Source organism: Cavia porcellus, unplaced genomic scaffold, assembly GCF_034190915.1.
Source record: "Cavia porcellus strain 051 isolate PalLab524CR breed Dunkin Hartley unplaced genomic scaffold, mCavPor4.1 scaffold_2, whole genome shotgun sequence".
NCBI lineage: Eukaryota > Metazoa > Chordata > Mammalia > Rodentia > Caviidae > Cavia > Cavia porcellus.
Window position 1 is genome coordinate 95,995,643 of NW_026947485.1, and position 27,304 is coordinate 96,022,946.

The 27,304-nt window shown below is 38.4% G+C and overlaps 1 protein-coding gene across 3 annotated transcripts; it reads right to left on the reverse strand.

Annotated features, from left to right (window-relative positions):
* LOC100713427 (ATPase PAAT) lies at positions 1 to 27,304 on the reverse strand. Of its 3 annotated transcripts, none has more exons than XM_003479296.5 (6): positions 27,090 to 27,303; positions 26,193 to 26,396; positions 25,536 to 25,608; positions 22,872 to 23,078; positions 13,494 to 13,933; positions 1 to 976 (listed from the first exon to the last, which is right to left on the reverse strand). In XM_003479296.5, the coding sequence occupies exons 1-6, from the start codon at positions 27,251 to 27,253 to the stop codon at positions 742 to 744; spliced, it is 1,323 nt and encodes a 440-aa protein (XP_003479344.1). In that variant the 5' UTR covers positions 27,254 to 27,303; the 3' UTR covers positions 1 to 741. The 3 variants fall into 3 exon arrangements, with proteins under 3 accessions (XP_003479344.1, XP_023417335.1, XP_012999133.1); XM_023561567.2 differs by lacking the exon at positions 27,090 to 27,303 and adding an exon at positions 26,575 to 26,723; XM_013143679.3 differs by having other exon boundaries at positions 902 to 2,477; positions 27,090 to 27,304.

A 27,304-nucleotide genomic window follows, 5' to 3' on the forward strand; every position in this document is an offset into this window, starting at 1 on the left:
TTTGTTTCAGTCCAAGAAAGGAGAGGTTTTATTACATTGTCTGAGGTTACTGTGATCAAAAAAACCAAATTCTCACTTTTTTATGAGAAACACCAATGTACAGGCAATTATACCTGTACATAATAACCCTAAAAAGGAACAACCTAGTTCTCAATTTTACTTTCCCACCTACAGCTACACTGTATGAAACAAATATTCATAGCCCTGGTATAAATTAGTTTTATATATATATCAAACATTGCATTTTACTCATCACCTCAGATAAACAATATAAAATGCAAAATAGTGATATGAATTAAAAGTTCCAAGTATATAATATCCAATACTTAGAAAAAGAAAAAAATGAAATATTTCACCAAGTACTGTATTTTCTCATACTTTTAAGACTATGTGTTTAATATAAATAAAAACTTCACTTTCATCAAACACAAACATTACAATACAAACTAATAAACTGCATTAGAAATTCATAAACATTTTAAATATTATGTGATGCGTGTATATACAAATTTCTCTAATGAAAAATAATACAAACAAAAATAACCTGACTGTATTACGTCAACTCAATGTACAGTACTGGATTTACAATAAGGGCAGTCAAAATGAACACTGAGGTCACATTATATAAGACAATGATCTTTAAAGGATGTTAAATACTTGCTTTCCATAAACATTTTTGGGTTTTGGTTGTGTAATAAATATGTAATAAATATCTGCAGTACAGTGTACATATTGAGAAGCTTATCTTTCTCCATTTGAAAGTCTTTCTCCAGAGTCATAATGTGTTAGAGGCATCCCAGTGAGTGGAAAGTTAGGATTTTGCAGCAAGTCCATTAACAAAGCAATTTTATCATCTATGTGCTCCTGGAGTTTATATATTCGCTGGTCAATGTAGTCCATAAGTTTCCTTTCCATCAGCTCCATATTTTTAGAAAGAATCTTTTCCAAGTAGGAGAAAATGGTTTGTTCTTCCATTCTAAAAATAAATTTTAAAAAGTATATCAATTTTGTCCAGTATTGCAAGTAAAACTAGCTATGCAATAAGCAAGCAATATGTATCACTAAAATTTACATTCACAATAGTACCATCTCCTTACAGCATTTTTTGAGATTCTAAACTACTTACACAACAGGTGGCTACAGCCCTGAATGTCCACTGCATTTTTATTTCTTTAATTCTTTTTATTCAGCATATAATTGAAGTGAGAATATAAAACTTAAGATGAATCTTTAAAGAGAAAAACTTTAGAAAAAACCTTTTTGGATTCTGAGTACTAAATAAAACTGATCTAGTCCAATTTTTTAACAATTGAACATACATATTTTCCAAGTAACCCTATAATTTCAAGCAGTTTTTCTTCTATACAAACAAGCTTACTAAAATACTGAAAGGCTCTTTATTAACCCAACAGGAAAATGTTGAAGACTGTAAGATGGGAAAACAACCAACCAAAAAAAAAAAAACAGTAACACCTATTTTTTTGTTCTTTTCCTTTTGTGATGGGTTTTGCTATGCAGTTTAGGCTGGCCTTAACCTTACTTTGTAGCCCAGGTTGGCCTCAAACTCACAGTGATCCCACACCCATTTCTAAATTTCAAGTGAACACCAGAATGATGAATCTCAGAAGATGGTTCACAAAATCCTGGAGTTTCCAGTAGTCATTCAGGGTTTCAATCAGGGTACAGTATTTTTATACTAACAGGAAGATGGTATTTGACTTTTCCATCCTTTTACTTTGTGACTATACAGTGGTATTTTCCAGATGTAACATAATGTGTAAAGTTACTGCTCCTAGTAACTAATAGAATTTTTAATTATGAATTCACTTATCACGAATTTCATACAGCTTATTATATAAATACATGCTTTCTCAGAGATTAACTCAGTTTGATCTCTAAATTTCTACTGTGCTATACTTGACTATACATCTCAAATACAACATGTATCAGAACAGATGGATACTAATACAGATTTTTATATATTAAGTCATTCTCATTATAACTTAAGAAAAGAATTTGGCTAATTTTTACATAAATATGTTAATATATATATTAACAATTTTTAAAAAAATAATGACTTTATTTTTTTATTACCTTTAAAACAAATATTTTACATGGCTGCTTATAGTTTTTTTGGGGGGTCCTCAATTTTTTTTCCTCAATTATTTTTTAGAGTAAGTTTGAGAATAAAGTTTGAGAATCACTACCCTAGAATAATACACACTAAGGAGGGTTTTTTAAAAATAACTATTTAAAATTTATAGATTCAAATAAAGCTGGAAGATGGTAAGTTCCTCAGTAACTATCTTGGTTACTTTTCTCTCGATACTGAGACAAAATACCCATCACCCAAAATTAAAGAGAGAAAGGTTTATTTAACTCATAGTTTGTGGAGGTTTCAGTCCTCATTAGCTGACTCCAAAGCATGGTGGTGTGCCAGAAAGGCAACAGTTCATGGCAGCAGAAGATAGCAAACGCTACAAGAGACGAAAGGGGAAGAGAGGGATTGAGGATTTAGCTCAGTGGCATAAGTGCCTGCCTGGCAGGCAGGAGGTCATGAGTTTGATCTCCAGTACCAAAAAAAAAAAAAAGGTGTAGGTGGGGAGACAGAAAGAGACAGCAAGGCTCATTCCTTCCCTTACATTATATGCAGACTACCTGCCCCAGGGTGGTGTAGCACTCACACCCATAATCCCACCACTGAACTGTAAATCAATCACAAACTCTAGAAGCCCAACTGCAGGACTCCATGAGGCTCTGGGAGATGTCTAGACACAAACCATAACAGTAAACTTCACCTCATTTTCTCACTGTTAAGATACTACCTAAGATGTAATATCAAAACCAGCAAATTGATATTAGTACAATATATGTATAGTTCTATGCCATTTCACCACATGTACAATCATTCATTCACCTAGTCACCAGCACAACCAAGAGGCAGGATTATCCTAACTGCAAAGATCTCCCTGCTGCTGCTCTATGGTCACATTCACTTCCCTAGTTCCCAGTCACCACTAAAATGTTCTCCATTCTTTTTTTTTTGAAGAATGTGATATAAATGGGATCAAATAGTATGTGATCACTTAAGATTCTCTTACCATTCAATACCCTTGAGAAACATTTAAATTGCGGCTTTTTTATTGCTGATTAGCATACTATGTATGCAGTGCTCCTTTAACTATTCACCTACTGTCAGAAATTCTGGTTGTTTCTAGTTTGAGGCTATTGCAAATAAACTCTCAATGAACAACGATGTGTGGGGTTTTATATAGCTATCATCCTTCATTTTTTAAGGATAATTGTCCAAGAGAATGACTGTTAGGTCATATGGTACTGTGCATTTAGTTGGTAAGAAAAAGAAACTTTTTAGTCTGGCTACACTGTTTTACATTCCCATCAGCAACTTATAAGATCCAGTTTTTCTATATCCTTTCAGCATTTGGTACTGCTATCACATTTTACTTTTTTTTTTTTTTTTTTGAGACAGGGTCTCACTGTGTACTTCAGAATGGCCTTCAACTTATGGTGAACCTCTTGCCTCAGCCTCCTGTGTGTTGGGATTATAGGTGTGTGCCAGCTCACCCAGCCTATTTAAATTTTAGTCACTTAAATATCTAGGTGGTGGTACAGTGTTAATATGCATTCCTCCAAAAGCAACAAAGTCAATGTTGTTCATGATGTTCTCTCCTCATCCCTGGAATAAAGGCTATTTTTACTTTATATTCTCTTTCATAATGCTGAAAACTCTTTCATAATGGTGTCATGACTCGGATGGCAGAGTGAGTGGCTCCTGGGAATCTCTCCCAGTTTGAGTCCCCCTGCCTAAGAACCACTTTTTCTTCCTCCTGGACTGTTTACTTGCTGCCACTAATCTGCATGCAACAGTAACCTTCCTCACTGAACAGGGGTGAGCTACCATCTGTCTGGGGTTTTCTATTTCTGTTCTTTAGCAAGCTTGTGACAGAAAATCCATCTGCCACCCAGAACAGGGATACCAGTTTTCACACTTAGGCCATATGGCTTGAGGCAAAACTGGTATTTTTGTTCCCTGGGACCCTACCCCACACTCTTTGGTGACCTGACAGAGGAGAATGGGTACTGGGATCTTCTGTGTCACACTTTCAAAACAGATGATGACCTCTTTAGTTAAGTGTGACGCAGGACAGCTTCTACGTTCCTTGGGAGAAGCTAAAGCTCTTATATTCCAAGGCGAAGCTGTTCTTCTCTCAGCTCACTTATAATTCGGTCATGGGGACCACTTCCTGTCCCCTTGGGGTGCCTGGCCCATAACCTTGGTGCTCTTGGCTTCTAGAAGGCTATGAAAACTTTGGCTCATCTTTTATTTATGCTTATGTCACAATGGCAGCAAGTTGGCAGAAACCCTTCATCTTTAAGCTTTTTTCATTTAAGGACATGTCCTTCTCTCACTCTGTCTTCTATGATGGCCCAAATACTTCTGGCTCACTCTGCTTCTCCAGGATCTCTCCCTCCCTCCCCACTGGACCCCCTAGATGATGCATCTCCTGTCTTTACGGCTCCTCCCCTGCATCTCTCTTACCAAACCCTACAGACTTCTCAGCCAGAGGTTTCTTAGCCTCCTGTGCCATCCTTTCCCCATCCTCACTCACAGCGGCCTCTAATCCTTCTTTTAGCATCTCTCTTGTCTCCAACTTCTCCATCCCCCCCACCTGACCCATCTGGGGGTTCTTTGTCTCCTTCCTCTACACTGCCATTTTCTTTGCCTGTCTCATGCATTCCAACTTTCCAGCAGGCCACATACTTTGCAGAAGCCACGTTGCTGCAACTTGCATGGAGGACAGCTGCCATCATGCAGCCCTCCGCCAAGTGGCAGGGTGTCGCCATCTTGTGACGGATCTCAGGGTCAATGGCTGCCCCTTTGTGGGGCCTCGTGGGATCAGCAGCAGCTATCTAACTGTGGGTCATATGATGACCAGCCACCATCTGGCACCCCCTCACTGTGCTACCGGCAACAGCTAGGCTGCTGTGGGTCACACAGTGACCCGCCAACAGCCTGCATGTCCTTGTCACATGGTGAGGAACAGTCGTTTTATAGCCAATCATTGGATAATTGCCCACACACGCCTGCCAGATGGTTGGCTACTGGGTGGCCACAGCCTTCTCAGCCTCAGTCTCTGCTTCTGCTTCAGGAACAGGACGGCCCCGTTCCCAAGAGATTAGCTAATATTTATATTCCTTTTTTTCCTTTCTGAGCTATCTCAGAATAGCCATAAATTAGGTCCCTTTTCTCATATTCTTATTTCAAGAGATCTCTATTAATTGGTCTATAAAAAGGTTCACGCTAGTCTATTTATTATAGTTCAAATTAGCTAAATATATTTGAGTACACTCTGATTTTATGATTGTCAGGTTACATATCTGTTATCTATTTGCCTAGTCTGTTTATATTGTACATATCATCTGTCCAGATCTGTCCATCTGCCTGCTCTGTAAACAGCTGTTCCTTTTTATTTGAGCACCACAATCTTGTTTCCTCCTGTTTTACATTTTCAGATCATTTAATCAACATGCTTCCACCTAGGTTGCCAGCCGGTCAAAATGATAGTAAAATCGGTTAAACAAAATCCTTTGGGGTGAGGAGACATTGGACAGGACTTCAATTGATGAACAAGAAAGTAACCACCTGGTACTTTAACCAGTTCTTATTTATTAATTGGAGGCCCCAATAATCTCCATAGTTCATACGACTAAAAAATGAATTGCTGCTGATCTGATGGAATATTCATGTCTTCAAATGTAAAATTGGGATTGTTTATGACAAGTGTTTTCTTTCAGATCCAGATGATGGCCTTTTTCTTGTGCTCAAGCCAGGAAATTCATTTCAGACCACTAGTCAAATGATAATTTTTAAACAAAAATTTATATAAGGTATATGCTATACTTAGAGATGCTTAAATAGTGAGCAGTCCAAACAATGTCACAAATTTCTTCAGTGCTCAAATATTAAAACACCCATGGTTAATGTTAAGCTTACTGTTTCTACTGCACTGTACTGTTATCAACCTTCTAGATGTTCAACAACAAAACTAAGAGATAATTATAAACCCTTTTGGATTCCTTTTGCTGGGATCCACCAGATCTTTTCAAAAAAAAAGGTTATATGATGCATATTGGGGCCATAATTGACTATATTCAACTGGTGTTAAATGACACTGCAGATGATCTCTTTACTAAATAAAAAGGTAAAATTAATAAAACAGGCCATCATCCAAAAATCAGATAGCATTAGACATTCTAACAGCATAAAAGATAACTTTAAAGTTATAATTATAAACACCCTTTTCATGGTATTGACTCCTGCATACGTGACTCTTTGCCTTTGTCTCTTTTAGACTTAAAGCTGTACACCTACCCAAGATAAAAACCAAATGTCTTGTGACTGTGCAGGAGACAGATACCTTCCACTATGGGCCAGATTCCAAGACAAAAAGCTAAACTGGGCCCTCAAACCCCACAAGGAGACCTTCTTAATATAACTTTTCAGGTTTTCAACAACAGAGATAAAAATTAAAAGGAAAAATAACTGTTGTACTCTAAGAAAGTAGCTTCATCATTTTGTGTATTATAGCAAACCTGCAACGTAGCTTACTAAATGTGTTTTTTTTATCCTTTTTCCCTAACTGATATGTTAAGTGACCTAATTGATATGTTGAGCAATACTCTCCTCTGTAAAGAATTGCAAGAATTTCACTTAATTGATATGTTAACCAGAGCGGCCCTCTACAAACAAGAAGAGTGGTGCTAAAACAAGCTAACAAGGGTTATTAATCACGGTTAGGCGCCTCTATTCTTCGCTAAAGAGCTAAAGAAGACTAGGATGGCCCACTAATTTACACTTGTTTGAAGTAACTTGTTTATATGCAGGGAGATTTGCGTATGAGTTTAACCTTTTTACCTAACCTTGGTTCCCTTTCCCACAAGATAGATACCCACCGTTTTCCTGTTCTGTAGTGCACCTTATTGCCTTCCCCCACCCACCTATCTGGGCCATAAAGAATTTGGGTTTCTGGTGACCTCTCCCCGACCCGGTGATGATCTGTCATAAAATGAGCCTGCCCCAATTTTAAGAACTGCTTAGCTTAAAAGAAATTACCGAGTAATACTATGGCCCAAACCCCGATCTGTGCCTTCCTTTTTGCTCTGTATGTATCAAATGAGTTAGATATCAGATCTTTGTAAAACTTAAGTTTCAGCGTCTTGTAACTCGTGACCCCTTCGCACTCACTAGCGAAGACGAGCTGTCTTGGGATAATTAACTCTCTACTTTCTTCTCCAAATATTGCTGCAGACGTGCCACTCTGAGATAATGTCAGTCTGCAGGATGGGAGTAATTCGAGGAACACCAGGAACTCCCAAGATTGTCAGAGCTAAGTGGACAGCAATACACTTTCCAGATGCAGGTCAACAGGTTTAATGGCCTTGCAGGCCCCCCCCCCACACTTTCCCTTACTTTTAAAAACTCCTTTTCCCAGTCTTGGGGTGCGCAGTCTTTGGGTCGATCCGGGAGAGACTGTGCCGCCAGGACTGGCTCAATAAAGCCTTTGCTACCTAAATTTTCGGACTCTTGTTTCCTTGGGTTTTATACCGGGGCCCAAGTTATAACATAACAATCTGATCTTTTAGCAGTGACACTTAGAGCTCTGAGACAGGTAAACTGAGACAAGGCAGAACTGCCCAAGCCCCTCCCGGACCATGATTCAAGTGCAACAAAGAAGGACATTGGGCAAGAGAGTGCTCCAACTCTGGCATTCCTCTGGGGCCTTACTCCTATTGCAATCTCAAGGGCCATTGGAATAGTGACTGTCCTAGCCACCAGAGAATGGATAAGCCATCCTCTAACTCCATAGGAAATCTCATCACCACTGGATTCATCGCTGACTGATCTACTCTGACTTACTGCTCATGATTCATGGGGCCCCCATTAAGGTGTCCTTCTCAGAGCCCCAAGTCCCACTAGAGGTCTCAGGTAAGACATTCTCTGTACTTGTGGACATAGAAGCCATATATAGTGTTCTTCCTGAGTTTTCAGGCCATTATATTAAGTCTTCAGTCTCTATAGTGGGTGTTGATGGCCAAGCAATGCAGCCTTTGCAAACAGGGCCTATTCCATGCAGGTTCCAGACTCCCTTTTTCTCTGGTCAATCCCATAGCTTGAGATACCTCCAATCCCACCTGCACTACCCATGCCATGCCTATTTTAATTCATCTCAGGGATCCTTCAATTTTTCCTTGCATTCCCCATTATCCCATAGCTCCTAAACATTTACAGTGACTTAAACCTATAATTAAGCGTCTTTTAGACAATGGCTTTCTTAAACCTACCCATTTACCCTATAATACTCCCATTCTCCTGGTACTCAAGCCTGATGGGTCTTACTGTCTAGTGCAGGACCTTAGGGTAATCAATAGTGCTGTTACCCCAATCCACCCAGTGGTGCCAAACCCTTATACCATGCTTTATCTCTCCTTCCACCACTCACTTTACAGTTATAGATCTTAAAGATGCCTTTTTTTACCATCCTGCTGTACCCTGATTGTCAGGATTTCTTTGCATTTGTATGGAATGATCCAGACACTCTTAGGTCTCAACAACTTACTTGAATGGTGCTCCCCCAAGGGTTAGGGATACTCCTCACTTATTTAGCCAAGCTCACGCTGCTGACCTTGCCGAACTTGATCTCAAACCTAGCACTCTCTTTCAATACATAGATTACCTTCTCTTACGTTTTCCATCCCATAGTTAGTCATACAGCATTCAGCTAGTCTCCTTAATTTCCTTGCCAGTTGTGGGTACAGGGTCTCTCCTGCTAAAGCCCAAATAGCTTCCCCAAAAGTCCCTATCTAGGTCTACATCATCACTGATTTACATAACTGTTTCCATATAGGATCACAGGCCCTATATAGACTCTTAGCCCCAGTAGTTACACATCCTTCCCTAAGGGTTATTATTCTTCAGATTACTCACACCTGTCATCTCTGTGCTAGGACCTCTCCTTAGGGTCATATAACACTCCCTTCCTTTCCTACTCATCAGTTTTGTGGACACTGATCAGGAATGGCAGATAGATTTTACACACATGCCCTGCTACAAAACTCTCAAATATCTTCTCATCTTTGTACTTTTTCAGGATGGATAAAAGCCTTTCCCACAACCAAGGAGACTGCTAATGAAGTTACTAAAGTCCTGTTACAGGAAATCATCCCAAAGGTTGGTCTACCTCGAAGCATTCAGTCAAATAAACGGTCCAGCCTGTATTTCTCACATCACTCAACAGGACTAAAACCAAGGTGGAACAGCCGCTATCTAGTCTTCTTGGCAACCCGGACAGTGGTCACAGTTGCTGGACTGCCATCCTGGTTTCACATCACTCAAGCTAAACAGTGCCCTCCCAACTCTGAATCTAACCATCCTGAGTGGTCGTCTCATCTTCTATCACCTACACGTCTCCATCTCACCAAGGCCTCACAGCCACAACTCTCAGGCTAAGTCATGTTTTGTTATCCAATTTGGTTCCTAATTCCTTACATTCTATTAACTATCTTTTTTTACAGCAGGACTCTTGATAGTTTTTCCTAAAGACTCCCACATCATGCATAAGATCGTCTTCATGTTATTCTATGTGACAATTGTCTTGGTTCTCTCTACCCTCAGCTGTTTGGCCAAATGTGAGATCCCTGAAGACCTAGGCTCTTATCTGCCTTAAAGTGACAGAGCCATAGCCCTTCCCTCCTCTACTCTGTAATTTCCCAAATATGATTCAATCAGGCCTTCTATTTCTCATGCCTCTTTTTCTTTCCAGCTCAACTCCTGGACCAGAGACAAGCCCTACCTACCTATACTTTTAACTTTTACCCTTTAAGATGGTGAAATCATTACCTCTCATAACTTCACTCCTCGTAACCCCACACCTAATTTTACAATTCTACCTCACCATGGTTCTGATGAAATGGCATATTTAAATCAAAGGCACCTTTCTTTCTACCTCACCTGGGTCCTTAAATATGATGGTGGCCTTCCTTTTCACAGCACCTTGTCTCTTTGTTTTTCCAGTCTAACATGTGGGCATTCACCAATGATAAAGTTGTCTTGGCTAAAACACCTGGTAGCAGCTTTTACATGGGCATCAACCATCATCCTCTCAACCTTCCTGAACCCCAGTGCAGTGCCCCCTTTCAGCAGAAAGAAGTAAGAGAGAGACTTTGCCCTTTTCCTAACAATAAAAAGACAGGAATGAAAGGTTCTTGCCTTAAAATAAATTACTGTACGGTTATAGTGGTGGTCTACTGTGGCAGAAGGCCAAAGCAGGAATGCCTATCACTTCCTGCTTCTTCCTCAGCCTTAATTGCAACTCCCCTTCCTGTTTGCATATGAAGAAAACTCCAATCAGCTTCTCATGCCTCATCAATGCCTGCCCTAGGGGCCACCCCTGGTCAGAGGTTATATACAGATCCCATATCCCACATTCTGGCAGAGAAAGCCAGGTTGCTGGCAGTCATGGAGTTCTCTCCACGTCCTTAGAATAAAGGCTATTTTTTACTTTATATTCTCTCTTTCATCATGCCAAAAACTCTTTCAGATATGAAGTATGCTAAACACTTTTATCAACCAATTATATTGATGGGAAGGGAAGGGGAAGAGAGGGAGGAAGGGAAATGGAAAAAAAAAGAAAAGAAAAAATGAAAACAAAACTTTTTTATGTAAGGATAAAGGAGTTGAAAGCTTAGAGGGAAAAGGGAAAAAGAAAAGTTAAGATGTAGCATAAATTCCAAATAATGAATGTTATCACTATGTATATCCAAAATATATCAATAAAATTCTTTTATGGGAGGTGCCAGAAATCAAACTTAGGACCTCATTCTCTACAGGCAGGAGCTGTGCCACTGAGCTATATCCTGGGCCCTTAAAATTAATTCTTAAAAAAAAGCAACTACAAAATTTAAACAGTTGTTGTTATGTATTGAAATATTCAGTTATGCTATATCTGATGATATAGCCAATTCTGTTGATAACATGAGACAACACAGATAGAACTCCTTGTACAGCAGTTTTATATGTCTTTCTAGTTTTATGTGTCTATAGGAATATTTTTGTTCTGTCCTGCTTTGTTCTGTTTCTCCAATATAGAAAGGATAGAAATATATGTTAAGACTCATGCTTGTGTAAAACCTATAAACAGTATACAAGAACTGATCTTATGACACATGATGAAATGGACAAATACTTTGAAGGAAAAAAAGGCACTACAGCACCCAGTGCCGACTCCGGAGTGTCATGATGTGAAATGCAGCAATACTAGTATTCTTCATTCGAAGTGATTTTAGTCTGCTTTGGTTTGTTAAATCTCAACATAAATGAAGATATGGATAAATGTGTGTATGTTTAAGAGTATAGGATTGATAAACCGTTTGCAGTCTCAACGTTTGAATTCCCTTTAATTGTTCCACTTTTGTATCTTGAACAACTATTTATGAGAGGACAATATGTAAACATCAACAAGTGATTTATTAGTTTATTTTTTTCTTTGAAAGTATGTACTATTTCTACCCATTTTGTTTTGTCTTTCTTTAAATAAAATTTTAAAAAATTTAAACAGTTGTAAAAAAAATCAATAAAAAATCAATTGAGTCTTCAAATCCATGAACATGGTATGTCTCTGCATTTTTTATGCTCCTCTGTGATTTCATTATTTTACAATTTTCAGTTTTTGATTCTCTCTCTCTCTCTCTCTCTCTCTCTCTCTATATATATATATATATATATATATATATATACTTTTTTTTTTTTTTTTTGACCAGGGATCAAACTCACAACCTTGCCAAGCAGGCGCTTATGCCACTGAGCTAAATCCCTGGCCCCTCAACTTATATATTTTATGTATATTTACATATAAGTTTCTTTGGGGTAATCTAACTATGTGTCAGGGCAATACTAGATTCACAAAATGAGCTGGGAAGGTTTTTTTCTCTTCTATTTTTGGAAAAGTATAAAAATTAGGTGCTTGCTTTATATGTTTGGCAAAATTCTCCACTAGAATCATTTCTTTTTCATATTCTTTGTAATCACAAATTCAGTATTTTTAGTGATTATAGGATTTTTCCAATCTCTAGTTAATGTTGTTAGGCAACGTGTGCTTTTTAAGGAATTAATTCATTTCTTCCAAATTGTTGCATTAATAAGCATAAAAGTGTTTGTACAGTCCCTTATCTTTGAAGTGACCTCAGATCTATAAAGACATTTCCTCTCCCTTATACTCCTTATATTGGTGACTTATATCTCCTTTTATTTCACAGTTTTGCTAGAAACTTACTAATTTTATTAAAAGACTCAAAGAATTGGCTTTTTACTTCACTGATTTGTTTTCCTGTTTCAATTAAATAGATGTATGTTCTTTACCCTTTCCTTCTTTCTACTTGCTTTGGGTTTGTCTGGCTTTTAAATTACAAAATCAATTTATTTAATAATTATAAGACAACTCAGATTATCTGTTTCATTTTTATTGAATTGTGGTTTTGTGCTACTGATCTGAGAATTATGATCTTTTCTAATGTATTTTATATTATAAATATCCTTATCAGCGGTTCCTTAGCTGCATCCCACAAGTTTTCATCTATTATAGTTTCATGTATTTAAAATACTTTCTGTTAAGACTCCTTGAATAATAGATTTACACAAATTGTTTAATTGCTAAGGGTTTAGGAACTTATCTCTCTGTTTCTGTCTTTTGGTCTTTCTTTGTAGTCAAGAGAAAATACTTAGTATGACTTCAATCCTCTTAAATTTGGTTAGGTTTGCTTTATGATTCAAGATAAAAATCTATCTCTATGAACCTTCCATGGATACTTGAGGTAAATGTGTATTCTGCTATTATTGCCAAACTAAGGCAACTACCCCATTTTCAGATGAAAACGGGAAGCTAAAAGCAAAGTCTAACAAAAAACAGTATGAACTTAAACTATTACCAGAGCCATGAAGTTCAATCTAGAGCTGTATACTAACACACTAATTACTCTGAGGCTTAGAATTCTTCCACATTCTTCCACATGGTCTCAGACGATTATCTGAGGCTTAGAATTCTTCCACAGAATGCTTAAGAAATGTGCAACATCTCCAATTTATATGTACTTCTTTCAAAGCAACCCATTCTATTCTGTAGAACAGTTATTCCCTCTAAGTACATTAGTGGCACAATGGAAAAGTTGACAAAATCTTCTCCAGAAAGAGATTTTCAAGACAATATGCACTGAAATAAATCTGTTTCCCTTCTTCTGATTCTCTTTCCTACCAAAACTAATAAACAACATCTTCACTGAAATGAAATACTTAGGGGCTGGGGATTTAGCTCAGCGGCACAAGCGCCTGCCTTGCAAGCAGGCAGTCGTGAGTTCGATCCCCGGTACCGATAAAAAGGAAAAAGACAAAAAAAAAAAAAAGAAAGAAATGAAATACTTACGAAACACCAACAATTCCTTCATGGGACTTGGAGGTATGTTCTTGCAACTTAGCATTATGTCCCACTCGGAGATGGTTAACTTGACTGCATAGATTCTGGAGAAAAGGCAGCAGCTCAGAGTTGGGCATATTTGAGTTGTCACTTGCTTTCTTTGGTAAGAAAGAAGACACTGCATTTTTAAGATCATTTTCAAGAAAGCAATGGTTTTTACACTCATCATGGTTTGTAGTACTTAATTCATCAGGTGGCTGTGTGCTTTTATCAATGAAAGCCTTTAAATTTTCAGTCATGTTTGTAGATGTCAATCCAGTTCTAAAAGGAAAACATGTGGAGGATGACCTGTCCAAGGGTCCTGAAGTAGATGACTGGAGTGTAATCATGGGCGCGAATCCAGTAGTTCCCAAAACTGACTGAAGCTGTTCTCCAATGGAAACACAATTCTAAACAAGGCAAATAAGTAAATAAAGTTACTGTTATTGTTAATGTCAATAACATTAATGTTAAGAATTACAGATAAATTTCAGTCATTACTAGGAGTCAGCCACTTTGCATTATTTCAGTTGACTCTCAAAACATCCTCATGAGATACGTATTACCATTCAATATAGAGTTGAGACCACAGCAAAAGGGAACTAACTTGTCTGTGACAGAACGAGGTCATACACTTGAACAGTGTAACTTCAAAGTCAACAACTGTTAATCATTTTCTACCAAAAATATTAAAATAAGTACTAACATGCATTTAAAACTGCACTGACATATTTTTTTACTCGAAAGGCCTTCTTAGTAGCAATAAAACATAGTCTTGATTGAGTCACAATAATTGGTAATTTTTTTTAAACTGTTATATCGTTCTCTAACTTTAAATCTATGTTAAACCACTCGCTTTTACTTGGTCATATCTTTTGCAATGAGTTTTTCATGGAGGCTACACAGATAGCTACAAATTTAAAGTCAGGTTCTACAGGCATGTATGAGACATTTTCCTTGTCTAAAATGAATTGCCACTTGGCTGTACTTGCCTTAAGACAACTGACCTGATAAGCCACAATGAAACTGCTAAGATAGTATCCTTTCCTGTGAAAATGCTAGGTTATTTTGAAGAGGTTATACTTACCTCCCTCCTTGGCTTTTAAGTTTTTTCACTAACAAAGAGCAAAATAAATGATATGTGTCTATAATCTCAGGATTCAGGAGGCTGAGCCAAGAGGATCACCAGGCATTCGAGGCCAGCCTGGGCTACACAGTGAGTTCAGGCCAGCCTGAACTACATAGCAAGACCCTGTCTCAAAAACAAAAAAAAACAAAAAAAAAACAAAAAGAAACAAAAAGAAACAAAAAGAAGACAAGTCAAGACAAGACAAAAAAAAGAAAAATGATCTCTAGGGGCCAGGGATGTAACTCAGTGATGCCGCACCTGCCTGGCAAGCTCAAGGCCCTGACTTCAATTTCCAGTACCAAAAAAGAAAAAAAAAAAAAAAAAAAAAAAGGAAGAAGAAGAAAAGAAAAATGATATCTAGGCCTAACTGTTGTCAATGTTAAGGTACATCTCTGTCTTAAATTCAAAACCTAAAACTAACTATCACACATCATAAATCTCTCTTCAAGTTTCAGAAGACTAACTTTAGTTTCTGCCAAGGCATTTTGTCAACTTTCAGTGGAGTTTTTAGTTTCCTGGTAATCTCTTTAGATCTGTTTCATGTATTCTAGATTTTGTTTATATTCTTCATGAAAGGTTTCTCTTTCTTTTCTGAGTTCCTCCATTCTTCCCTCTGTGTTCTCTTGGGGGGGCTTATCATTTCTTTAATTATTTTTATATCTTGCCTAACTTGGATCAGAAGTACAGCTTTAAATTCATCAATAAGGTCATGAAGGTATTTCTTTATGTCCGCTGATGCTGTGTCTAATATTACATGATTACTGCACTGGTTCTCTTCTGTATTTACCTTTCCTGGGCTTATTTTCCCAGGGTCTGTGGCTGGAGGGATTTTTGTTTTGTTTTTTTATTTCTATCTCTTGTCATGTATCTGGTTTCTTTCAGACAGGTGTGTCCTGGGGGTCTCTGGCCCTCTCCGTATTGCTTAGGGTCTTTCCAAAGCTTGCTGACTGGGGTTTTGCTGTCCTCCCCAATTTGCTGTTATCTGAGGTATAGGCAAGGACACAGGGACAGTGCAGGCCAGCCTCTAGCCTCTCGGCCAGTCAACATACATTTTCCATCAGGGATTTATGTTGTACCTTGTGGACATCACCGAGTCATGGCCTTTTTGTCCTTGGCTATTGGGTCCCGACCAGAGGTGTAGCTCAGCCACAGCAGAGCCCACCTATCCTCTCTGTACCAGGGGCGGTCGACTGACACTGCCTTGGTGACAGGCTCTGCCCAACTCCAAGATGTCCTCCAGCCAGGGACAGCAGCGGCGGGACCCAATCCCCAGCACTCACTGGGAATCAATGCAGCTTCTCCTCTTGACTCCACTCCCTGCCATGCCGCATCCTTTCGCCAAGGGCTCGGGACTCTACAATTCCCGTTATCATTGGCTGTGGCTTCAGCTCAACCTTGAATTGCCTGACTCCATGGCACTCCCAGTACAGTGCGGACCAGTCTCAGTAAGCGCGCAGGGTTCCAGCCCTACACTTGCGTTTTTCCTTCCTTCGCAAAGGTAGATTCTAGCTTGATGTGGTTTTTCTACGTCTAGATCAGCATCCTGCCTCTTCAGAAAACTGCGTGGTGTGGTGCCTGGCTTTGGCATGCAGGCACATGGTCCTCTCTGTGGCCTCCTCCAGTGCAGGGCCCTGGGACCCAATTTCCAGTACTCACCAAGAGCCAATAAAGCTCTCCCCTTTGGCTCCACTTTAGGCTGCACCGCGTCTTCCTGTAAGGGCCAACGACTCATCAACTGGCCCTCATCGACTCCCATTATCGGAAGCTGCAGCTTCAGCACAACTTTGGATTGTCCAACTCCAGGGTGCGCCCAGCCCAGCACAGAACAGGTCTCAGTGAGTGCCTCAGGCTACAGCCCTCCACCCAAGCTTTTCCTTCCTCTTCCTACTTTTATTTTTCCCTTCAGTTTCCTCCTGGCTTAATAAAAGTCATCCTCTAATTGTCTGGCACTCTCCATGCTGTTAAATTCTAGCATCTGAGCTGCCTTCCCCATAGAGGCTCTCGATCCAGCCCCCTATCAAGCCACCATTTTTTCTCACTCAATTTTTTAAAAATCTAAACATAAAATTATTTTCCTTTTTTTTTGGTATCAGATATTGAACTCAGAACCTCACGTATGCCAGGCAGGTGCCGTGCCACTGAGCTATATCTATATCCCAGGTCCTAAAATTATTATCTATGTAAATTTTTCTTTTCTGGCATACAAAAGTGCTTAAAAGAAATTCACTGATCATAAAAATCATTGTTGGTAAGAATATAAAATGCAATAATGAAAAGCAGTAAGGAAGTTTCTAAAAACATTTAAAAAAAAAAAAACCAGAACTACCACGTTCCTTAATCTTAAATCTGGGTTCCAGTATCGTTGGACTCAAGTTATATATTAGCAACTCTTCATGAGTATTGCTTGTATGGGAATGGGACCTTATGTATGTTTCTACATGTGCAGAGAACTTAATAGAGGATAAAGTTACCTTTGAGGATCAGAAGGATAAGTAGGAAAATACGTGTTTTTTTTATTTAAAATTTCTGTTTGATAAAATTCAAGGAAAGAAAACTTTTATAGAATAAAATCTTAAAAATGCAAAGATATAGCCCAAACAAAATTTACTATCTAATTGCATTTTTTTCTAGAGTCAAGTTTTTAAAAGATACCAGTCAGGGCGAGGAATACAGCTCAGTGGCTATAGGTCCAATGGGCAGATACATGTACATATACTTGGAGTCATAAAGAAGACAAGTCTGCTCACATGCAGCTTACACTTTAGTGAAATAAATAGCAGCCAATACATATTTTTAAAAAGTGATTAAAAATCACAGATGAAATTATGATATATATATTTGGAGGGACAGACTACTTTTATTGAGTGTGTAGGCATAGTCTCATTAAGAATGTAACAATGAAGAAAACTGAGTAATAAGAAAACTGAGTATCACAGGAAGGGAGTTGTAGCCAAAGAAAATAGCTGAGAGGTCCCCAGGTAGAAACAGATCTAGATACCCATGGAAATATCATAGGTCATAAAGCTGAGGATGCAGATGGGGTCCAATCTTACATGTAAACATAAGGACTAGGGGTTAACTCTAAATAAATGCAGAGGCAAGCAGCTAGAGCCTTACCCAGGGAAGGACAAGGTCTAGCTGCCTTTGAGCACACTGTGGCTGCCATGTAAAAGGTGGGTTGTAGTTGTGCAGGAGGTACACTTCACAGTATCCAGGTAAGGCAATGATGGAAGAAAACTTCAGACTGCAACCTGTTTTGAAATGCTCTTTTCTGTGGTTTCTAGAATCTTAAGCTCTCCTAATTCTCCCTTTAATTTTCTTCTCTTCTGGTTCTCTTAACTGTGCCCTTACACCAGTCCTAGTAGATCAAAACTTACACCTTTTTTTCTTCTGGTACTGGGGATTGAAATGAGGGCCTCTGTATTGAGCTACCAGCTCCCACCAGTCCCCACCCTTTCTTTTAAATTTTGAGACAGGATCCTGCTAAGCTCCCCAAGTAAGACACAAACTTGCAATCCTCTTGCCTCACTCTCCCAAGTGTTGGAATTACAAGCCTGTGCTATCACACTAGATAGAAATTTTTTTTAATTTTAAAGAGAAAAAATAAAAATAACAAAAGAGTTTCAAAGTAGGGAGAGTTTAAGCAAAGATAGCAGATATGTAAGAGCAGAATATAGAGGCTCCCTGAGACACACAACTCAGATGCTCAAATGCTCAAATAAAACATCATGGGGAGGGCTGGATAGATCCTCTTGCCCCAGGAAGAAACTAAAGGAAAAAAAATAGGTCAAATATGCAGTCCTGGGGCTACTGTTGGAACAGCTAAGATTCGGTGCTCTTGCTGCAGTGCCCGAACTCACATAGCCACGATTCATTGAGCCACCCAAACTCCCACTACTTTGACTCTCTGGAACTGCAGTCGCACTGAAGTCAGAGGTTGGCAAGCCCAACAGAGAACAAAGCCAACAAGGGACGTGCATTGACCTGCAGTGAGTGCTGGGAATAAGACCCTTCCACGGGAAAGGGGCACCAATGGAACGACATTTTGGAATCAGGGTGGACTGGCAGGAACAAGAAACAGCAGTGACTTCAGTCAGTTGTTCCCTTCCCAGACAAGACTGGTGGGGTATGCTTGGCCTGGATTACGCCTTTGGCTGAGACCCAATAAGTTGTCCGAAACCAGTTCCCTACATGTGGCACACACTAACACAGTGAAGGCCTCAGCAGGTTGACTGACCTGAAGGAGAGGAACCAGCATACACTACCCCTGTTTGCACCTCAATAACACACTGGAGTGGGTAGTATCACCTAGCCAACACGCTTCAGAAGAACCGTAACCAACAAAGAAAGGAACCTCCTCTATACACCTGTATGGAAGAAACCAAAAACATGACAGGAGGAAGAAACAAGAAAAAGTCCCCAACTCCCAACCCCAAGAACATTGATCAAGGAGAGGTATATACAAAAGAGATTGAGGACAGCAAACATGCAATACCAGACAAGGCATCAGTGGCCATGAAGAGATATCTTTAGGACCTCACAGACGAGCTCAAAAGTGAAATATTTAATCAAGTAAAGCAAGATATAAGTAGATTAATGAAAGACATGCTAAGTACCTCTCAAGAAGACACAGACGGAAGAATGGAGGAACACAAAAAAAGGAGAGAAAAGTTCAATGAAAAATATAAAGAAAACAGAATACATGAAGCAGGTTCAAAGAGATTACCAGGAAATAAAAACTCCATTGAAAGCTGGCAAAACTGCTTGAAAGAAACTAAGGATAGACTATCAAAACTTGAAGACAGGTTTGCAATGGGTGATCATGAATGGAAAAATTTCTTAAAAATAACAAGGTAACAGGCAGTAACAATAAAAAGGCTAGAAGACAACAAGAGGATCTATAACTTAAGAATAAAGAATGTGAATGAAGAAGCAGGGTACAAACAAAAAAACTACAAGGGCTATTAACAGAAATAATTAAGGGAAACTTCCCAAGCATAGGAAGAGGAAATGATATTCAGATGTATGAGGCATACAGAACTCCAGCCACCTATAACCAAAACAGAGCCACATCCAGACATATAATAATCAAGATCTCAGAAATACAATATAAGAACAGAATATTAAAAGCCATCAGAGAAAAGAAACAGATCACCTCTAAAGGAAAACCCATAAAAATGATGGCAGACTTCTCAACACAGACCATCAAATCAAGAAGGGCTTGGAGTAAAGTAGTCCAAGCCCTGAAAGAAAATAACCTCCAGCCCAGATTGATGTACCCTGAAAAACTGTCTCTAGAAATTAATGGAGAAACAAGACGCTTCCAAGACAAAGAGGAACTGGGGGAATTTGTGACCACCAATCCAACCCTACAGAGAATACTGAAGGACATTCTGGAGGGAGAAAAAAGTATCAGGATTTCAGGAACAGTGGCAGAGAGGCCTCAATGAATGCAGCAGAAAGTGGAATGAAGGAGAAAAGCAGACAACTGATGGCAGAAAAACAGTACAACAGAAATGAGGCAGAGAGGGTTGGCTATAATCTCCAATATAGATGGCCTTGATACACTAAAAAGAAAAGAAAAAAAGAAACACAGACAGAGTAGATCAGGAGGTAGGGTCCACCAAGATGCTCTATGTAGGAAACATAATTAATCTGAAAAAGGGTTTATGGACCAAAAATCAAATATGAGAAAACAATGCTCTATGTGACAGGGAACCAGAGAGTAATAGGGGCAACTCATCCAGCACCTGCAGATAGGTTGGAAAGACAGGCTTTAATAGGTGAAGGAATACAACTTGAGATCAAGTCCAAGAGGGACAAGGTTCTGAACCACTTAGGTAAATAGCAGGTTGCCCCCCCGAATCTAAAAACTGAGGGAGGTGGTGAGACCCAAAAATACACAGTACAACCTGGAGGAGCGAAAGGGGATGAATAGTCTTAAAAAAGAAGGCAGAGGATATTGTTACTAGTATACCAGGATTTAAAACCCACATTATTCGCACTGCTCTGCTTAGATAAATTATATTCTGTCCCAGTTTGTCTACTTGCATTAGATCTGAGGGCACAGACAGCTATCTCAAAAATAACAGGATATAGTACAGTAACCATTTCCTATTAACATAATCTGGAGCCCTGCATAACTTATACTGTTTTACCATGACTGATCTTAGTTAAATCTGGTTTGTCTGATTGCTGATTGGTTGTTGACAGATTTTATTCAAAACCGTTATGATTAATAGTATCAAGTCTGAGAGTATAGGCAACTACACTGAAGATGACCAGATTCACTATGACACCTATTCTGTTTTGAATATTACCTGTTTTTGAAGTTTTACACTATCTACAAAATTGTGTTTTTATTAATATATTAGGTATTGCTATATTCAATTATACTATGTCTGATGATATAGACAATTCTATTGAAGATAACAAGAGACAACACGGTAACCATGGTAGAACTCCTTGTACAAGGGTTTTATATGACTTTTTCATTTCATGTGTTTATAGAAAAATGTTTTGTTTTATCTTGCTTTGTTTTGTTTCTCCCTCTAATATAGAAATGATACAAATACATGTTGACACTCATGCATGCATAGAATCTATAAACAGTTTACAAGAACTGATCTTATAAAGCATGATGAAATGAACAACTACTTTGAGAAAAAAAGAGACATTATGGTATCCAGTGCTGATCCCGTAGTGTCATGATGTGAAATCCAGAAATACTATTATTCTTTGTTCAGAGTGATTTTAGCCTGCTTTGGTTTATTTAATCTCAACATAAATGAAGATATGGATAACTGCATGTATGTTTAAGTGTATAGGACTGATAATGATATTACTAAGTTTTTGCAGTCTTGCTGTTTGAATCCCCACTTTGTATGTTTCACTTTTGTAACTTGAACAACTATTTGTAAGAGGACAATATGTAATCATCAACTAGTAATTTCTTACTATTTATTTTTTCTTTGAAAGTATGTATTATTTCCACCCTTTTTCTGTATTGTTTAGTTTTTCTTTAAATAAAATTTTTTTTAAAAAGTTTCAGAGTAGGTTAATAGAAGAGTAACAATAATTAATACATTGCATATTACTATCTTCATAGTAGTTACTCTGGTAAAACTTTTGTACTTGAATTATTTATATTAAATTTTCATACCAATCCTGTGATCTTGACAGTACCATCATTCAGATTTTGTTGATGAGAATTCATGTCTAAAAAATGACTAAACCTGCCAAAGGAGGCAGAACTAAGTGACAGGACAAGAACTTGAAGTCACTGTATGAAAGATCTATCTCTTGCTTCCCAATCATACTGTTGTCTGCTGCTCTTCTTGTTTCCTTTCTTTCCCTGTATGCTAGGAACTGTAGCTACTCTCCAAGGTCTTTCTTCTCTCCCTTACAATACTTCTACTATGAGTATATTTCTCAAACCTCTCTTCCAGCTGAATGTTCACTCTACCTTCCCCAATCCTGTGTTTCCAAATTCTGTAACATCTTTCCAGAATGTCTGGTCTACAGCTAAATTCAATATTCCCAAAAGTAAACTCTTTTTTTTTTTTTTTTCCCCTAAGTACTCTCTTTTTTTGGGAAGCAATTATGTTGCTGGTACCACCATTCTCAAAACCTTAATTTCCAATGTGACTCTATTTTCTCCCATAATACCAATATTAAGTTACTTGTCTAGTCCCAAAGGGATTGTTTTAGAATCTCAAAATTAAGCACCATGTTGCTATATCTAACCTTAAATCTTATTATCTGGGTGAGGGACATCCCATGCAGATCTACTTGTTAGTTTCATTTTCCTTTGATTTTCTATCCAGGTCTTTTAAAATGTAGACCAAAAACATTTACAAATTTCCAGTCTGAGCTTTCTAGCTTCAATCTACTTTAAACTTCCCCTGTTATTATTTGCTCTAGAAATAGGCTACAGACTAACTGATCATCTCTGCACCCTCAAAGGTTCTTATACCAGTACTTTGTTTACTGAGAAGTTGCTTAACCAATACCGGCTGAATAAGTAGGTGAGTGAATTCATGAAATAATTGGTATGCTCTGTAGCCAAAATGTTTTGAAGGAAGGATAACTCTACAGAATGTTACTTTTGCAAAACTAAAAGGAGATAATAATAAAAATTAAAAGAAAAATTTAATATACTGCTTTTTCTTCTTAGAGGCCACCATTTTGAAATGTTTAAGAAACATATTTCTACATACCTGCTGCTGAAATCTAACCATGTTCATTAGCTGCTGAGCTCCAGGTGATAACTTTGACCCCATGGACTCCATCATGGTTTGGACTTTGTCAAGGTTTATCCTTGATCCTAGAGCAGGACAGCCTGGTGAAGAATGTGCTGAAATCGGTCTCATATGCACCACAACTTTACTGATGAACACACACTGCTTTTCACCAAAGGACAGCAACTATTATGAAACAAAAGAGTTCCCAGAAAAAATGACTTTTAAAACAATCATCATGTAAACTCACATCTCAGTATTACCTGAACAAGACTGAAATACAGTATGTAAGAAACTAAAAATTAACTTTAAGTATATCTTTACTTTGTAGAACAGTTTGGAAAATTTCAATTAATCAGGAAGCTCAGACGAACTATTTACATAAATAAGTGTTTTCAACTTCGTGTCAACTAAAAGATTACACATAAAAGTAGGAAATTACATAATTTTACAGACTTAACAGTTTTACTTACTAAATGAGGGAAAATAAACATACCAATGTGACATCATAACATACCAATTTGCTATATTATTTAACAAAATATAAAAGCATCCATAAACCTAAAGAGTACTGCATTTACTGAAATCCTAAATACAGTCTTTTCAAATGTAAAACTATAAAGGAACACCAGGATAATCTATGATAACTGGCTACTACACATAAAAGTAACTTCAGGAATTATTATCTAACTCAATGTAAATCCAGCGTGGCACCCAGCTCTTCTGGCTTCTACTCTAGCAGTTTTCTCATTGTTTTTGTTTTGTTGCTGCTGCTGCTGCTTCTGCTTTTTGGAAATTCTGGGGATGCAACTCAGGGCAGCATGCATTCTAGAGAAGTACTACGTAACTGAGGTATACCCCGCGCCCCACCATGTTTCAGAATCAAAAGACATTTTGGGTGTAGTACACACAGCAGCATAGCAAAATGAAAACTAAATTTTTAAATCAGACATATCTGGATTTAACTTATGACTCTGCTACTTAACAACCTGAATGACCCCCAAAACACAAGAAAGGCTGTAACAATGATTTCTCATGGTCATTGGAATGTTTATGTATCAATATCTACCACTGGGAAAGTGCTCAAAACCTGTATCAGGAACATTTATTTTTATTTTGAGTTTCATATAGTAATATTGCCCCTTTTCATATATACCCTATGGTTCCCCTAAATGAAATGACCCTTTGAGCTTCCATAATACAAGTATGAAAAATACTCACCTTGACATATACATACAGACCATGTCACAAGTAAGTCAATAAATACGCTCAAAAAGCTGTACTCAACAACTAAGGAAACACATACTAAACTCTTACCATATCTTTCAATCCCTTATTATCCCTTCTACTTTGTAATCCCTTTTCTCTTTATTACCATGGAATATAGCCCATATTTAACTCATTGAGATTGCTTATCATTTGTCTTGCTCCACCAGAATACAAGCAATGTGAGGCAAGTATTTCAGTTTATTTTTTTATTGCTAATTCTTAAATGCCTAGTATGGTATCTACAATCAAGAGGCACTCACATTTTTACTGAGCAAATAAATAACTTTATTTACACTGCTTTAGAAACTATCATTATTATTTATTTATTTATTTTTTGGGGATTGGGGATCAAACTCATTACCTAGCGCTTGTGAGGCAGGTGTTCAGGCTGCTGAGCTACATCTCTGGCTTACGATTATTATTATTAACTAAAATAGTATTTTTGTGATACCCAGTTCTGTGTTTGCTTTTTTTTTTTCTGCTTCCAGGGATTGAACTCACCAAGCAGGCGCTTATGCCACTGAACTAAATCCCCAGTCCCTTCTGTGTTTGCTCTTTACCTGCTACAAAAATCACTTATTTTTTATCTTATTCTAAAAGGAAACATCATAGTATTCCATAAATTATGACAATAAACACAGATTTCAGAGATTTACAAACCTAAGAATTTGCTTTTTTTTCAGTATTTTAACTTTATTCATAAAGTAGATCTAAACAGGTAACTTTCTCAAAGCTAATAATGTACCAGTCAGCAAGTGAGCTGAAAAGTCACAGTTTTAGACTCCCATCTCAGTATTCTATTCCTAGACTGTGACATCATTAAAGTTCTCCTTTGAAATATTTTTCATTTAAAAAAAGGAAATATTTTTCATGCTGAAGACAAAAGAAAATTCCTTTACCTTTAATTCTCATATCTAAAACTCCTCATTCCATTATTCCTCAATAACAAAGGGGGTCAAAGTTCTGCATATGGTTTTAATTTTTATTTCTGGAACAACAGTTTTACATATAGGTCAAAAATGTTTTTGTAGGCCGGGATTTAGCTCAGCTGTGTAAGTGCCTACCTGGAAAGTGCAAGGATGTGAGTTTGATCCCCAGTACCAAAAAAAAGTTTTAGCTCAGTTTCCAAGACTTCAAAGTAAAGCAATACTAAATTAACAAAATATTTTCTTTACTTTAAATAGTCCCATTTTAATTGGAGAACTCAGTGTAAAAAGGATTGGTAGTTTTCAAAAAGTAATTTTCTTTTACATAAATGTAAAATAAGGGACCATGATGGACTAATTTGTAACCAAATTAGCAGAAAACACATACGTATATAACAAAAACAACTTAGCTCTAATTTATATTGGTTAAAATTAGGTAATGACTTACCTTTATTTTACATGCATGTGTTGAAGGTTCCAATTTTAGGTATTTTTTATACAAAATGATCTTATCACATTCACTAAAAACAAAAAAGATTTTTTAAAAACATCACTTTTAATAGTTATTTCCAACACGAAGGGAATATACAATGGTTCAAATTTTGAGCTATACTAAAGAAACACTGGGGTAGAATCTATACAAGACAACAGGAAGAATATCACAATTTTAATTTTATAACAGGTCCAGCAGCTTATAGTGTGATAGGCTGCTATGGCAGTCACAGATTACTACACCATTTGGAATGGTGTAGAATGTCTTCAGTACACCAAGGGCTGACTCAGGTTTAAAAGATGAGCCTTGAGACTGAAAGGAAACTAGAAATACTTATCATGGCTTCATTCTAATAAAACTCTTCCACTAATTACCTGTAACCTACTACTAATTTGTCTCCATTAAATTAGCCATAAATTTATAAATGTAACAAGCTTTATCTGGACCGTAAGTGAACTAACCGTCTAACTTTTGAGGCCTATGGGTACATTTTTACTTTTTCTCCCCTAATTTCTAGGGGGCATCAATGTCAGGGAATCAATCACTATTCCCAAAGCTGGGGAAAATCAGAGCACTAACACACAAGAACACTCGCCTGAACAAGCCACAAACCTGCTATCCAGAACGGTGCAGACGCTGCTGCCCCTACTGGTTCCACAGTACTCCTCTCCTACATACACTTCCATGTTTCTTGCTGAACTCAAAAGGCCAACACAATCGATTTCTTCTTTTCCTTTAGGGTCACTCATCAGATAAAGGAAACAGGGGTTTCCTCCTTGGGGGCTCTGGCTGCTCTTTAAGCTCACCAGATCCTGGCTGAGAAGAAAATTGATAAACACATTATACGATGTGCTCTTCTGAGCAGGTCTCCAAGCCCACTTGTTCTTCTGACTCACTTCCACTTGCACTTGAGATCCAAGAAGCTTCTCAAACATACACAAACACTTAATAAAGAATCCACAAGAAAGGAGGCTTTATACACTGAGGTATTTACCTCGTTTCCTTTGATCATGTGCATTATATTCAATCTGGGATTCTCAGTTAATTAAACACATTCATTGGACACCCACTGTGTGCACAAAAAGGACAAAAGTGTGTCTGCCAAAGTTAGGCAGACTTCTTAACCAAAATTACGCGCTTCTCTCCCGTGGGTTGGTTGTGTGCATGTGTGTGGACAGCAGGTTTTTGCTCATTTCTGGGAGGAAAACCCTGCTGCCGGGAGACCGACGAGCTGCCCCGTCGGGCACAGGCAGTCGCTTCTGACCCGAGTTTGCAGGTCCTCTCTGGGCCCTGCGCTCAGCACCCGCGTCCCGCAGCCTCGCCCACTTCCCTCCCCGGTTCGGTCCGAACTTCAGGCCCTGGCTCCACCTCGCAGCCCCCGCTCCGTCCCGGGGTCCCAGGGTCCTGCGCCCCGACCCTGTGCCCTAGCAGCCCAGTCCCCAGTCACGGCTCCCCGGGAGCGTGGCTGTCACCGCGCTGAGCACCTCAGTTCCCTCCCGCCTGGCGCACCCAGGAGCAGGCGGCGCCAGAAGCTCCTCCCAGTCGAAATTCTGGGCGCCGAGCCCAGCCCGGGTAAGAAGGAGGCTCTGGGTCAGCGCCCCGTTGGCAGCATCCCACGAAGAAGCTAGCGTCGGGCTGCGGGTGAACCCCGCGTCCCCAGTCTTGGTCTCCATTCCTGCGCCTCCAGCCCTCACGAAGACCGGAACCTAGTTTGCAGGACTTGG

Coding starts and splice junctions, on each gene's coding strand:
- LOC100713427 (XM_003479296.5), bottom strand. CDS start 27,253: ATGGAGACCAAGACTGGGGACGCGGGGTTCACCCGCAGCCCGACGCTA. Junction 23,079..25,535: donor CACATGCATGTAAAATAAAG/GTAAGTCATTAC, acceptor GTTTCATAATAG/TTGCTGTCCTTTGGTGAAAA. Junction 13,934..22,871: donor TGGTTAGATTTCAGCAGCAG/GTATGTAGAAAT, acceptor TGCCTTGTTTAG/AATTGTGTTTCCATTGGAGA.